The 13446-nt window shown below is 38.8% G+C and overlaps 1 protein-coding gene across 6 annotated transcripts in view; it reads right to left on the reverse strand.

The window, feature by feature from the left end:
* Positions 1-13446, reverse strand: part of ARHGEF15 (Rho guanine nucleotide exchange factor 15) — an 879095-nt gene that overhangs the window by 176160 nt on the left and 689489 nt on the right. For all 6 annotated transcript variants that reach the window (XM_044077316.1, XM_044077320.1, XM_044077317.1 and 3 more), the window contains 2 exons: positions 6418-6547; positions 526-600 (listed from right to left, as the gene is read on the reverse strand). In XM_044077316.1, coding sequence (XP_043933251.1) covers positions 526-600; positions 6418-6547 — 205 coding nt within the window. The remainder of the gene's footprint in view (positions 1-525; positions 601-6417; positions 6548-13446) is intronic.

The following is a 13446-nucleotide window of genomic DNA, read 5'->3' on the forward strand; positions in this document are numbered from 1 at the left end:
CTAACCCTGTAAATAAATTCAAATAAATAAATAAAAACTTAAAATCATATAATGTATGATTTCAAAATAAGAAATGCTGCTGTATACCAGAAAAAAAATACAACTGTTTATTGCAGTGCTACATCTAGATATCCTTTTGCCTTTGATGCTGGGAGCACAATTTAAAAATTTTGTGCGTAATTTCTCCAGCACCATTATCTGAAAATTTAATAAGAATGGTACACTGTTTTGGCGATACAGCATTTTAAACAGAGTGAGCAAAAATAGCCAAAAACACATTGACCTTTTGGGGCAGTACAGTGTTCTGGTTAGCACTGAGCCATACAGTACTTGATCTGGGGGCAGCATCCAGACCCTACTTTTCCCCCAGTATTTAGCCCCAGAACCTGATTTGAGGCAGCACCCAGAACCTACTGATCTTCCAGCAGTTATCCCCCAGTTTCTGATGAGCAGAGAGAACGTTACATAACGTAGCCTCTTTGACATTGGGAGCGAGATCACACAGAATTATACATAATTTCTTACCTTAGAAACTGATGCAAGTGCTTTGATAGCATTTTGTTCCCTTGATGATCCTTCTTCTGTCCTTTTTAAGATATTCTGTTTTGGAAAAAAAGAAATTCCTATTAACTGCATAACATGTGATTTGAAACAGTTTGCATCATTATTACAGTGATTTTCATGCCGAATGTTTCATGTATTAGGTTCTCATTATACTGCAGAGACTGGTCTTGCATCACTGTCTAACACCAGGGTATATCTCCCAACCGTACCAAATTACTCGGAAAAAATTAGTTTTGGGGTCACTGGGGTACCATGATTTCTGAGTGGCACCCTTTCATTTCTGACTTTTCCCCATCTTTTTTTATTTTTTAAATATTTTTCCCCATTTTTGAGGTGACATCATCACATGCATGATGACATCAGCTCCGTCAGGGCTTCCAGCCTGTCAGAATTGAGCTCAAGGGCTCAGTGCACACATTTCCAGCTTGTATGTGAACAGGAAACATATTTTCAAATGGATCTATCTTTGGCTGGCGGCTGCACTTGCGAGCGCCATTCTGTTTTTATTCAATGGATTGCTATGGATTTTGACGAGAGGGTGAACAGCTTTGGATCTTGGCGAGACGGAGAACAGATGACAGGATGCAGATGCACTTGCTGGGAATCAGGATCGCTCGAGCAGTAGGAAACATATGTTTGTATTTTATTCTGACTAGGTGTGCATGTATGTGTGTGTGTGTGTGTGTGTGTGTGTGTGTGTGTGTGTGTGTGTGAGTGCCGCAATTTAATACATCTGGTGGCTAGAGGTACTCAGGCTCAAACCCTGTACCTTGGGTACAGGGTAAAAAGAGCCTAAAGTCCCTATCTACTACCACTTGTGAATTTATCTGTAGTTTTAAGGATTTTTGTGGCAAATCACTGAAGGATTGAATTCACTAAATAATCATAGGCATTTGAATTTCAGACTTCATATTCTTCAGAAAATAAATGATAACTTGGCTTTGTCCAGGTTTTTTATGTTAAGAGGTTGAGAGCTATGGTGAGAAGTGAGAACTGAATTTACTAAATGCTAGCCATTTAACTTTCAGTCTTCCTATCTTTCAGGAAACTGCTGATATGGCAAAGTGGGATGTTGCTCTGACTGTAGTGCACAGGGTCCTGGGTTCAAGACTTGGCAGTGAAATGCATTGTGGTAATACAGCATTTTATTCTAACAACTTTCCAAAATGTTTGTCCCCCCCAAAAACAAAACTGAAATTGAAAATAAGTGTGAGAAGCTGTGCAAGATGCCTATGGCTTACACTACTGTCATTCTATATATATATATATATATATATATATATATATATATATATATATATATATATATATTGTGTAGGTGTGGAAGTAGACTTTTATGATGGAAATGTTCTGAATTGGGTAGTTTTGTCATTACTGGTTCATGCATTTTGTTTCATTGCCTGCTGAAAAAATGTTCAAACAATAAATTTAAAATGCGCTCTGTCTAACAAGTGTGCTGTACTATACAAGGAATATAATTTAATAAAGTCAGGAAGGTGTATCAAAGAACACGTGTATCTTTCTTGTTTTGTATGCAAGGGGCCAATGATTTGAAAACAGCCCAAAGGTAATCTTTATCGACCACAGGCCAGTTGCATTTTTTTGGATGTGGTGTGGGTTTCAATGCTGTTTCAATGAATGTGAGTTTCAAGGGCAGAGAAGTTTTAATGCCAAGTCTATTTTCATTGTGAGACAGTACTGCTTTGTTTAGCACCTTTGTATAGCAGATGTCTATTAGTGTAAAATCCAAATAATTATTGTACAAGTAAAGCAGTATGCATACATTAGTGTTTATGGTAAATGGGGCAAAATAGACAGGTAATGGGACATTGGAATGGCTGCAGGGTACTCTGGTGCCATATTTTGGTTGCCTGTCCTTCAGTTTGCATTTGAAAGTTGGTATCCCACAATTCCATCAGAGTGGGTGGGGTTATGTAATTATGTATGCAAATTTGATGTTAATCAGTGTACAGATTTGTATCTATTTTTTATGAGCCTTGTCCAGATTTTTGATGTTTCCAGGTTGAGAGGTATGCACCAGGGTCAGAAGCATAAGCCAAGATATCACAGCTAAATGGGTCGTCTACACTAGATTACATATCTATATATATATATATATATATATATATATATATATATATATATATATATATCTATATATATCTATATATATCTATATATATATCCGCAGTAGTGGTGCTGCGGTAGCATTGTTGCCTCACAGCCAGACGTTGTCCCATTTGATTCTCAGCTAGACCGTCTTCTGTGTGGTGGCATGCGTGAATGGGAGTGCCTTCGTTGAAGGTTGTGTGTCAGGGCTGGTAACTCGGCATGTAAAAATCCACTACCAAACATTAGCGGACCGGCATTCCGCTGTGGCGACCCCTAACCGGGATAAGCCGAAAGACACAACAACACACACACATATATATATATATATATATATATATATATATATATATATATATATACACACATATACATACGCACACAAACACACACACACACATGCACACACACACACACACACACACACACACACGCACACACACGCGCACACACAAATATATACATATATATACACACACACACACACACACATATATATATATATATAAATATATATATATATATAAATATATATATATATATATAAATATATATATATATATATATATATATATATATATATATATATATGCATATATATCTCCGTCCATCCACCCACAACACCTTTTCCCATTTCTGCACATGGGTTTGGGGTGTTACTTCAACAGTGATAATCATCCAGAGCCAAGGTTTACACCGCTGGGTGGCTAGTCCTGCCTCTGTAGTTCTTCCACACCACACATTCACATGCACACTTACACATATGGCCAATTTAGAGTGTCCAATCCACTTACTACATGTCATTGGAATGTGGGAGGAAACAAGAGGCCCTGGAGGAAACCCACCCAGACACAGGGAAGACATGCAGACTCCACACACACACACACACACACACACACACACACACACACACACACACACACACACACACACACACACACACACACATATATGGTGTGGAAAGAGAGGTCTCAGTAGGGTGGATGATTTGTGTGAGGATCACATTACTTGATGTTAACTTAAAGAAATGCACGGTATAGAAGATGATGCCACAGCTAAGTAAATGAGCTGTATGAGGGGCATGTAACTCAGTATAAAAACCAAGTGATAACCAGTGAAAAATGAGAGAAAAATTACAGTAGAGAACCTGTGAAAAAGTTCAAAATTTAAAAAGTGATACTTCTCAAAATAAAAAGAAAGAGTTGTTAAAACAAATAAAAGGAAGTGACAATATAAAGAACATTCTACATAATGTTTTTTTTTTCAAAATACAAACCTGTTAAAAATGAGCAAAGGAAAAAAATTAATTAAAAAATCTATGGGACAGTTGATTTAGCTAATACAGCAACAGGAAACATATAAAACAAAGTAAACTGAAACAAATAATACAGAAAAATAAAGACAAATGCAAGCTGACATAAAGAATGAAGTAAAACAAAGGCAGCAAAAACGTGAAACACGAAAGGTGCACCAGAAGAGTGAAAGTGATGCCTTAGAGTGAGGAAGGAAATTGCAGATGATAAAAACCAAGCAAGACAGTCTAAACGGTTGTCAGAAATTTCTTCCACAGTGGTCTGTGAAATGGAAAAAAAACAGTGAGATAAATTTGTGAAGCAAATAAGGCCAGGGTCTACCAGGTTGAAATGTGCACTGGTGACAAATGAGGAAATATCTTTGTCAAAGATTATACTAGAAGGAAAGTGTTGTTTTATACACAGGTGCATACAGCCTGGAACAGATGTGTGGTAAATATTGGCTAACTTTGAAGGGCATTGTGGTCTGAGATAAAGAAACTCTACAATTTAAGAAATTTGGCTTTGTAACATTTCAAAATCCAAAAACTGTCACAAAGGCCAAAGCAGTGCAGAATGGATTTTGGCTGGATGGTGTGCAGATCGATGTAGTTATGCTGCTCATATCATTGGGTACTTCTCTAAGATAGCAACTTGACCATATCAGGATTAGACTGCTGAATCAGCTGGCCATCTGTGCTGGAAATCAGCAGGCTAATGGTGTAGCAAATACCCTGGGTTTGAGTTGTGAGAGAGTTTTGTTATACAGTGAAGTCGGAATAGTTAATGTCCAATAAACAGGTCTATACATGTAACTAGAAAGAATTGGAGGATCTGTCTTGTAAGCAGATAGCCTGTAGATGGAGCCAAGGTAATCCTAGAAGGAAGAGAAATCAGTAGCGTAGCTAAGGTGGGGTGAAAGGGTCAACAACCTGGGTGCAAAGTGATGGGGGTGCAGTCAGCCAGTCCTAATATCTAACACAATACCAGCTTTTCAAAGCTGGTATTACATTTACAGTCAAACCTGAGTGCTGCAGCACTCCATGTGTGGTCTAAGCTGTAGTAACTGCTTGCTACATTGTAGCAAACTGTTTTATACAGTTTAAAAGTTAGAATTTTTTTTTAATTAAAATCTGAGCACTGCAGCACTCCATGCAGGCAGGTTATAAATTACAGCAGCTATTTGCTACAATTGATAAGGCTTATTTTTTTTTTTTACTAAAACATAAGCGATGTAGTGCTCAGTGCACTAATTGCTACAATTTCTAAGACTTTTTTTTAACTAAAACATAAGAGACATAGCGCTCCATGCAGGCAGGGTATAAACTGTAGCAACTGTTTGCTACAGTTTATAAGAAGAAATTCTTATTTATTTGTTTTCAATAAATGGGAGGAGGGATGGGAGCAGGGCACAGAAATGAGACCTGAATGGTTGGGCAGGAGGGCGAAGGTCATGTTGTGTATCTGGCTACCTGGTTGGTGTGGCAATAGAAGGAATGTCCTAGAAATTGAGGGAGGGTGTAGATCAGCTCAATACAGGACAATAAAATACTTTTTTTCTCTTTATGTGAAGAGCTGAGGGGGTGGGATGCTGGTTATTGGTACCAGCACAGGGCACTAGCTGAGCTAGCTATGCTTCTGGCAGAAATTCTGCTATAAAAACAGAAAATGAAAGTTGAAAGCAACAAAGACGACTGGCTTTCATGACAGAAAGATTATTGAGGAATGCAATTATAGGCTTGGACCACAAGAGTTATATGTGCAACAGCCTGATCCAAGGGCCTATCCAAGAGAGCTATGTTGGGTCTTGGGCCACAGGAGCTATACAGGTAGGGGCATGACACTTAGATAAGGACCCGTGGAAGAGAATTATACAAGTAGGGAGCCTTATACCCAGGTAAGGACCTGTCCAAGACCAGAGAGGCCAGGGTGCCTGAAGTTTTATTGGCTTCATCAAAGCCATAGACAAGGGCAAGGAAGGCCTGGATGTTCAGTATAAATGAGACAAAGGAGAACTACGAGTGAACTTTAATGAAGTATTTAAGTTTGAAAATTATTATAGACCTGAAAATATTTTGAAGAATCAGACTTGTATACTGCAGTGACAAGTTTACTGTAACCTTTTATCTTTGTGTGTTCTGCAAAAGCAACAATTTGTAATAAACATGCTTTAAAAATAAAAGGTAGAAAATGCATGCCACTTCAGTGGAAATCCCTATGTGTGGCTTGTGGGGCTTTAAGACACTACTGCAGATATGTATACACATACACATGTATACACGCTCACACGCATGCACATTATATGTAAAAACACTGCTTTCTCTCTTTCCATATGTGTGTGTGTGTGTGTGTGTGTGTATGTGCACACACACACACACACACATACACACATGCGCATGCACACATTAATGTTAGCATGTGAACAGATGACTGTCTTTAATGTACTGTTTACCTCAGTCAGCATTTTGATCCGTGTTATCCTCTGAAAGGGTAAGAGAAGGAAGGATGTAAGGGGCAACTTCTGACACTGAGGCAGTTCCTGCAACCGGCAGATAACCGTAGCAAATGCTACATTCTTCTCCCTGGGGAGGCAAAGAAACATATTTTCAAAAAACACAAATTATGTTCATAAGCATCCAGATGTAGCTACATATGTCAATATCGTTCAAGAATTTGCATGTTGATATTAATTATTTTTGCATTTTGTTCCACAGTTTTTACATAATTCAGCTGCACCAACAAATAAATACTTTCCAGTTTCTCCTTGAAATAGCTAAAAATGACCAGATACAGTGTGGATTGGCAGCCACTGTTCTCAATGCATTCTGTGACATTCTATGACTGAATAAATAAAATCATCTGTTTCAGTGACATAAGCTGATATGGTACAAACAGTTTCAAGTACTAAGATCGTACCATACCAGTAGTTGTTTGAGCAGAACACTGTTGAATTAGGCCTTACTACTGACATATCTGTTGCAGAAAACCTGGCATCTGGCCTGACCTCCAGAGATCAGTGCCATCCACAACAAGGCCGGGCAGACATTCATGCTATTCCCTACGTAAAGCTGACATCGATCTGTACCATTTTGGAGCTTTCTTGCCCAGGATGACCTAATTGTATTTACCCTGCTGGACCTCAAATAAGATCATTGGATCCTATGTACAGAGGGGCGCACGTACACTCCCTGGATCAAAGGTTTAGAGAAATAGGGCTCCCTAAGGCTATTCAGATGTGAGCTGGCCAGAGGCCCTGAGAACAGAAAAGGAGAATGGCTAAATACAGAGGAACAGAATCTCTCACCTCAGCCAAGGATGCCCGAGAGGGTGGACAGAACTCGTAACATAACAGTGAACATCTATTATGGTAAATTCTTACATAACTGTACCGTGTTCTTTAGACAGATCACTGCTGCAGTAGTCCTTGCATTGGGACAAGTCCCAGAACCTAGGTGAATAGGGAGGTGGGCAGATGATCACTGCTGAAGTAGTCCTTGCATTGGGACAAGTCCCAGAACCTAGGTGAATAGGGAGGTGGGCAGATGATCACTGCTGAAGTAATCCTTACACTGGGACAAGTCCCAGAACCTAGGTGAATAGGGAGGTGGGCAGATGATCACTGCTGAAGTAGTCCTTGCACTGGGACAAGTCCCAAAACCTAGGTGAATAGGGAGGTGGGCAGATGATCACTGCTGAAGTAGTCCTTACACTGTCACAAGTCCTAGAACAGAGGTGAATTGGGAGGTGGGCAGATTGTTAGGATTGGGATGAAGCAAGCCCTGTAAAATGACTGTAACAAATCTATCCCAAGCCCTGGAAACAATGACTTGTCTGTACTTCAAAAATATGTGGACTAATGACAAGGAAGCTGCCTCAAGAATAGACTGTAAACTCATCACCTTTAAGCCACAGTAGTTGCCGTATCCTACAGATGTGTTCTCTCACACTCCACTACAACATTCTTGACACAGTGGCAAAACAGGACAAAATGCAATGAATCTTAGACGTACTAGACTGTCTACTTGGTATCTGTTTTACTGTCTTCTTGGTATCTGTTTTCCCTCCTTCCTGGATACAAAGGACACAAGTAACTGATGTGAGCTTCTGATATTCTTGGTTTTATCTAGACAGTATCCCACCTGACTATGAACATCTAAGGAATGAATAATTCTTATTTTTTGAAAACAAGCTTGAGGGAAAACTCAGTACTCTTCGCATAAATGTTGTACTGGTTCAAAGAATGACCCTGTCCTTATGGAATATTAAAAAGGATCATCTGCACATGAGCACCCGTAGTTCTGAAATCCTTTTGGTTGAGGCAATGGCAACCAGAAAAGCAGTTTTCTGTGTTAGATATCTGTAGGGTTGAGGCAGCAGGCTCAAAAGAGGGCTATGTCTGCTTTTCTGGGATGCAGTTCAAGTCACATAGAGGAACAATAATATTTCTTGGTGGTCTCAAATGAAGGACTCTCTTCAGGAAATATTCAGTAGTCTGCAGGGCTGTTGTGTGCGTGTGTGTGTGTGTGTGTGTGTGTGTGTGTGTGTGTGTGTGTGTGTGTGTGTGTGTGTGTGTGTGTGTTGGGTGGGGAGGATATGTGAAATCTACAGGCAAACAGAATGAAATGGCTAAGTGATGTATGTTTGCAGAGATATATGCCAGGACTGAGGTGAATGATTCTAAATATTTCAACATCATGGATAATGGTGCTGTGCTAGGGACTGGACCCTTCTTGTGGGATTCTAAATATAATAGTTGTGCACATTTCCAAACAAAAAAAATCCAAAATATAGTGTGCTGGAACGGATTGAAGAAATGGAGCAATGCTCTGAATAAACTGAAACTTTAATGTAATCCATAAAAACACAAATACATTTATTTTTACAGAAGGGCACTCCTCGATTCAATTTATTCTGGTTGGACCACTAGTTATCCTCTTTGGATATACATAGAAATATATGGATGCTATCTTCTGGCGGACTTGAATCCTAGTCCCTGCCTGTAACCATCTGCTGGAAGTATTGAGCCAGAGATTTCACATTGTCTGAAAGGATGTAACAATGGAAGGAGTACCGTTTTCTCGGAAATGGATGAGATTTGACCTGGTATGTTGAAGGAAAACACCGTCTTTTGAAAGCAGTCTGTGGTGAATTGGAAAATCCTCTCTGAGGCAGTCATCCAGGTAGAGGTAGATAGGAATGCCATTGTTTCTGCAATAAACATTTTCTAAAGCCAGGTACTTTGTAAAAATCCTAGGTGCAGTAAACAATGTAAAGATGAAGGAGATAAACTGATAATGGGAGGCCATTGCCTTGAGTCTGAGAAACCAGCTGTGGTATCTGTAAACGGTTATGAAAAGATAAGCACCCTTGACATTTACAGTAACCATCAGGGCTTGATGGAAAAGCAGTGGTAAGAGGGCCGGTAATATCAGCATTTTGAATTTTAGGACCTGACCATAGGTATTTAGCCTTGAGAAATCCAAAATGGACCTCAATGGGTCCTCATATATAGGCACTGGAAAAAGACTTCAGTTTGAGAAACAGGGAACTGAAACCATAAAGAAATAGCTATTAAATATAGAAAATATGTCATGAGAAAAAAGTGCATATACTATTAGAATTGATAGAACATGTTAAACAATAACCATGTAGTTTCTGATGATGAATATTACAGGTGGTTGACAGAAATGGCAAAGGGTGCAGCCAAGGCCCTGAGAGATATCCCTACCTGGTGGTGACAAAGTGAGAAAAAAGTATCTTCACTGTTTCAGATCAATACCAATGAACAGAATAATATTATCGTTGTATTCACAATTTGTTTTTCTAGTGGAATGGTAGGAAAGAAAAAAATAAGATAATTTTTCAACTACATTAATATTTCAGCTGCCTTTCTAAAATTTAAGATGAATCATGGCTAGGACACTATACAGTTCATAGATTTAGAAATAAATAGAGGCAAGGAAGAACATACACGAGTAACAAAAGTATACAGAAAGAATGCAACTAGTGAGAACTTCTTACACTACAGAAGTGCATACCTTAATTGTTAAAAATATATGTGTGTGTGTGTGTGTGTGTGTGTGTGTGTGTGTGTGTGTGTGTGTGTGTGTGTGTGTGTGTGTGTGTGTGTGTGTGTCTATGGATCTACTCCTAAATTTCGAAGTTTCAAAACTTCAAATTTCTTATGGTCGAGACTTCAAACAGTTTAAAGGAGATTGCAGTACAGCGTGGAATGGTATAGTTACCATTTTCCTCACTGTGGTGCGATCTTGGAGTTGGTATATTTAATTATCGGGGGGCTTATGTCCTGAAAAAATGTTTAAAAAAAAAGATTTTTTTTGCTTTTATTTATTTTTTTATTTACATTTCAAAGTTTTAAAAATTAGATCTTATGGTCTCAACCATAACAGATTTGAAGTTTTGAAACTTTGAAATTCAGAAGTAGACCCATGTATGTATGTGTGTGTGTGTGTGTGTGTGTGTGTGTGTGTGTGTGTGTGTGTGTGTGTGTGTGTATCTACATATCTACATAGATAGATAAATAGATAAAATAAGTTCAGTAATGTGTGTTTCCAGAATTAGTTCAGGAGAGAATGATTTTAGATGATTTTAAAATGGAAATATTAAGTCAAGGTGGAAAAATAAAGAAAATATGAAATAGTAAATATCAGTCTTTAACCGAATGTAGTAAATATCAGTCTTTAACTGAATGTCAAGGCACGGATGTGAGTATGACATAGGCAAATGCTATATGTAGACAATAAAAAGATAAAGAATATTATTATCAGAAAATGGAGGAGACTAAAGACAAATGCTCAGTTTTGAAATTGGGAAGAGAAACACCTATTTATTTATTTTACTTTATTTTATTTATTTATTTTACATTTGTTGATTGGGATAGTCCGACTGGATACATGTCCATTTTCAGTGGAGGTCTGGAGAGAAAAGCTCCAGTTACATAAACAAAGCAGTTATGAGGCAAGCATATATACAAAGTATGTAGTCCTCAAGAAGGGACTCACAAGATTTGCAGTGTTTATGATATACAAAATAAGTAGGGTACAACAACAGATATGAGCAAAATTGCAAACACTACAAAAATTGAATGTTAACACAGATAAAACAAAACACTATTGAGACAAGCATTTTTACAAGCTATGTACAATGTAGTCCTCAAGAAGGGACTCAGAAGATTTGTGGTGTTTCATAATGTACAAAAACAAGTAGGTTATAACAACAGATATGAGCAAAAGGCATACCGTACAATACTGAATAGAAGGTAAAATATGGAGTTAATCAGGGTTGACACAGGGACAAAGCCAGTGTGTTCTACGATACTGTTTGAGGTCTTTTATGAAGAGGTTTACTGAGGGTTCCAGTGTAAGGTTAGCTGGAAGTGAATTCCAGGTTTTGCCAATGAAGTTGGCAAACAGGGAGTCTCCAGCTGAGTTAGTATCTTTGTGTGTATGGACCAATAATTTGTTGCATGACCGAAGGGATTATTATATGGTTTTATGATATTTTTAAGTGCAGGAGTATTATCTGATTTATTGAGAATTTAGTGCAATACAATGAGTCGATTAAACTAAATTAAGCTGGGCAATTCGAGCCACCCTAGGAGTTTAAGGTTATGACAGTGATGGGTTCTATATGTGGAGCCGGTGGCAAATCTGGCAATATGGTTATAACAGCGAGCGAGTTTTCTTGGTTCAGTTTTATTCAAGTTGGAGAGAATGGGGGAAGCACAGAGAAGGGTAGAGAGTAGATGAGAGTGGGTGATTGCAGTCCTAGCTAACGGGGTTAGGAAGGGTTTATTTCTATATAGTGACCCAAGCTTCTTATTAATGGTTTTGATAATTTCATTGACATGCAAATCGAATTTGAAATTATTATCAACTAGTACCCCTAAGAGCTTAGTATGGATGTCAGGGGTAATAGAGGAACCATAGTTGGATGTTAGATGGGACCATTGTTGGATGGAAGTGGGGTGGACCTAATAGTTGGGGTGAAGAGTAGTAATTTAGTTTTGCTATATTCAGGAGCAGGTGGTGATTAGAGAGACAGTTTTCAACTGTGTTAAATGTATTCTGGGTTAAGGTTAGCAGATCAGATGGGGAGGAAGCTGTACAGATCAGGGTCGAATGGTCTATGTATTGGATACAAGTTGCTTCAGGGATGGCAGAGTGAAGGTTGTTGATGAAGATAGAAAAGAGAAGGGGACCTAAGAGAGAGCCCTGAGGTACTCCAAGGGTGACAGGTAACAGGGTGGACAGTTTGTCTTGCCATAATACAGCCTGTTGTCTACAACTCAGATATGATAGGAACCATTGAATAACATGGTTATCCAGAGAAATGGTCTTCAGTGAGTGGATGAGTAATTGATGGTTGACCCTATCAAAGGCCTTTGATAGATCTACAAAGAGGGCTGAGGACAGCCTGTTATTGTTCTGGTTTTGGTGAATACAATTGGTGAAGGAGATGAGGGCATAGGAGGTGCTGTGTTTTGGCCTAAAGCCTTGCTGGGAGTTGGCCAGCAAATTTTCTGGGTGAGATAGTGCATAAGTTGCTTATGGATGCACTTCTCCATTATTTTAGCTAGTGGTGAAAGAATAGCGATGGGCCTTTAGTTGGATAGCTCTGTTGAACTTCCACCTTTGTGGAGTGGAATAACATGGGATACTTTCCAGATAGATGGAAAAGCACCCTCTGTTATGGTCCTATTGATCAGGATGGCAATGGGGTATGCTATGGCGTCTGCAGCTTTTTGTAAGTACTCTGCTGAGAAGAGGTCGGCAGATAGGGTGGTTGGTTTTAATTTTTTGATTAGGTATCGGATAAAGTCAGTAGAAACTGGTTGGAAGTTGAAGGGGGGATAGATAGCAGGGGTGGATAAAGTGGTGTTAGAGCCTGTGGTAGTAAGTTGGTTTGCTAGGGACTGGATTGTTTCAGTGAAAAAAATTATTAAAGTCATTAGCAATATTCTCTGGAGATTTATGGGTGGAATTTGATGGGGTTGGGGTGGTGGATTGTCCCGGGTGAAGAATTTGGTTTATGCCTGCCCAGAACTTTTGGGGATTTATTTGTTTTTTCTGTAGGAGGTTATAGTAGTAGGTTTTTATTTGTCAAGTAGAATGGATTTTTTTCTGACATTTTTAAGCTGATGGTAACTTAGGTGGTCAGAGAGGGCTTTGGTTGCATGCCAGTTATGCCAGGCTTTATTTCTAAGTTTGATTTTTGACTTGGTTTCCTTAGTAAGCCAGGGTGCAGTGTTAGATTTAGTTCTAACGGTATGAGCAGGGACATGAGAGTCAAGGATGGTCAGGAATTTGGCATTAAAGTGTACTACAGCCTAGTGGCAGACATTTTAGGATTGACCAGTTGAGTGAGTTAAATTAATTTTGGAAGTTGATAGGGTTGAAGTTTTTATTATTTCTATTAGTTTTGTATGTGGTCTGGTGGGGGTTCTCTGCCTTATGCTTCT

This window comes from Protopterus annectens, chromosome 7.part0 (assembly GCF_019279795.1).
Source record: "Protopterus annectens isolate FY-2018-M chromosome 7.part0, PAN1.0, whole genome shotgun sequence".
Classification (NCBI taxonomy): Eukaryota; Metazoa; Chordata; order Ceratodontiformes; family Protopteridae; genus Protopterus; species Protopterus annectens.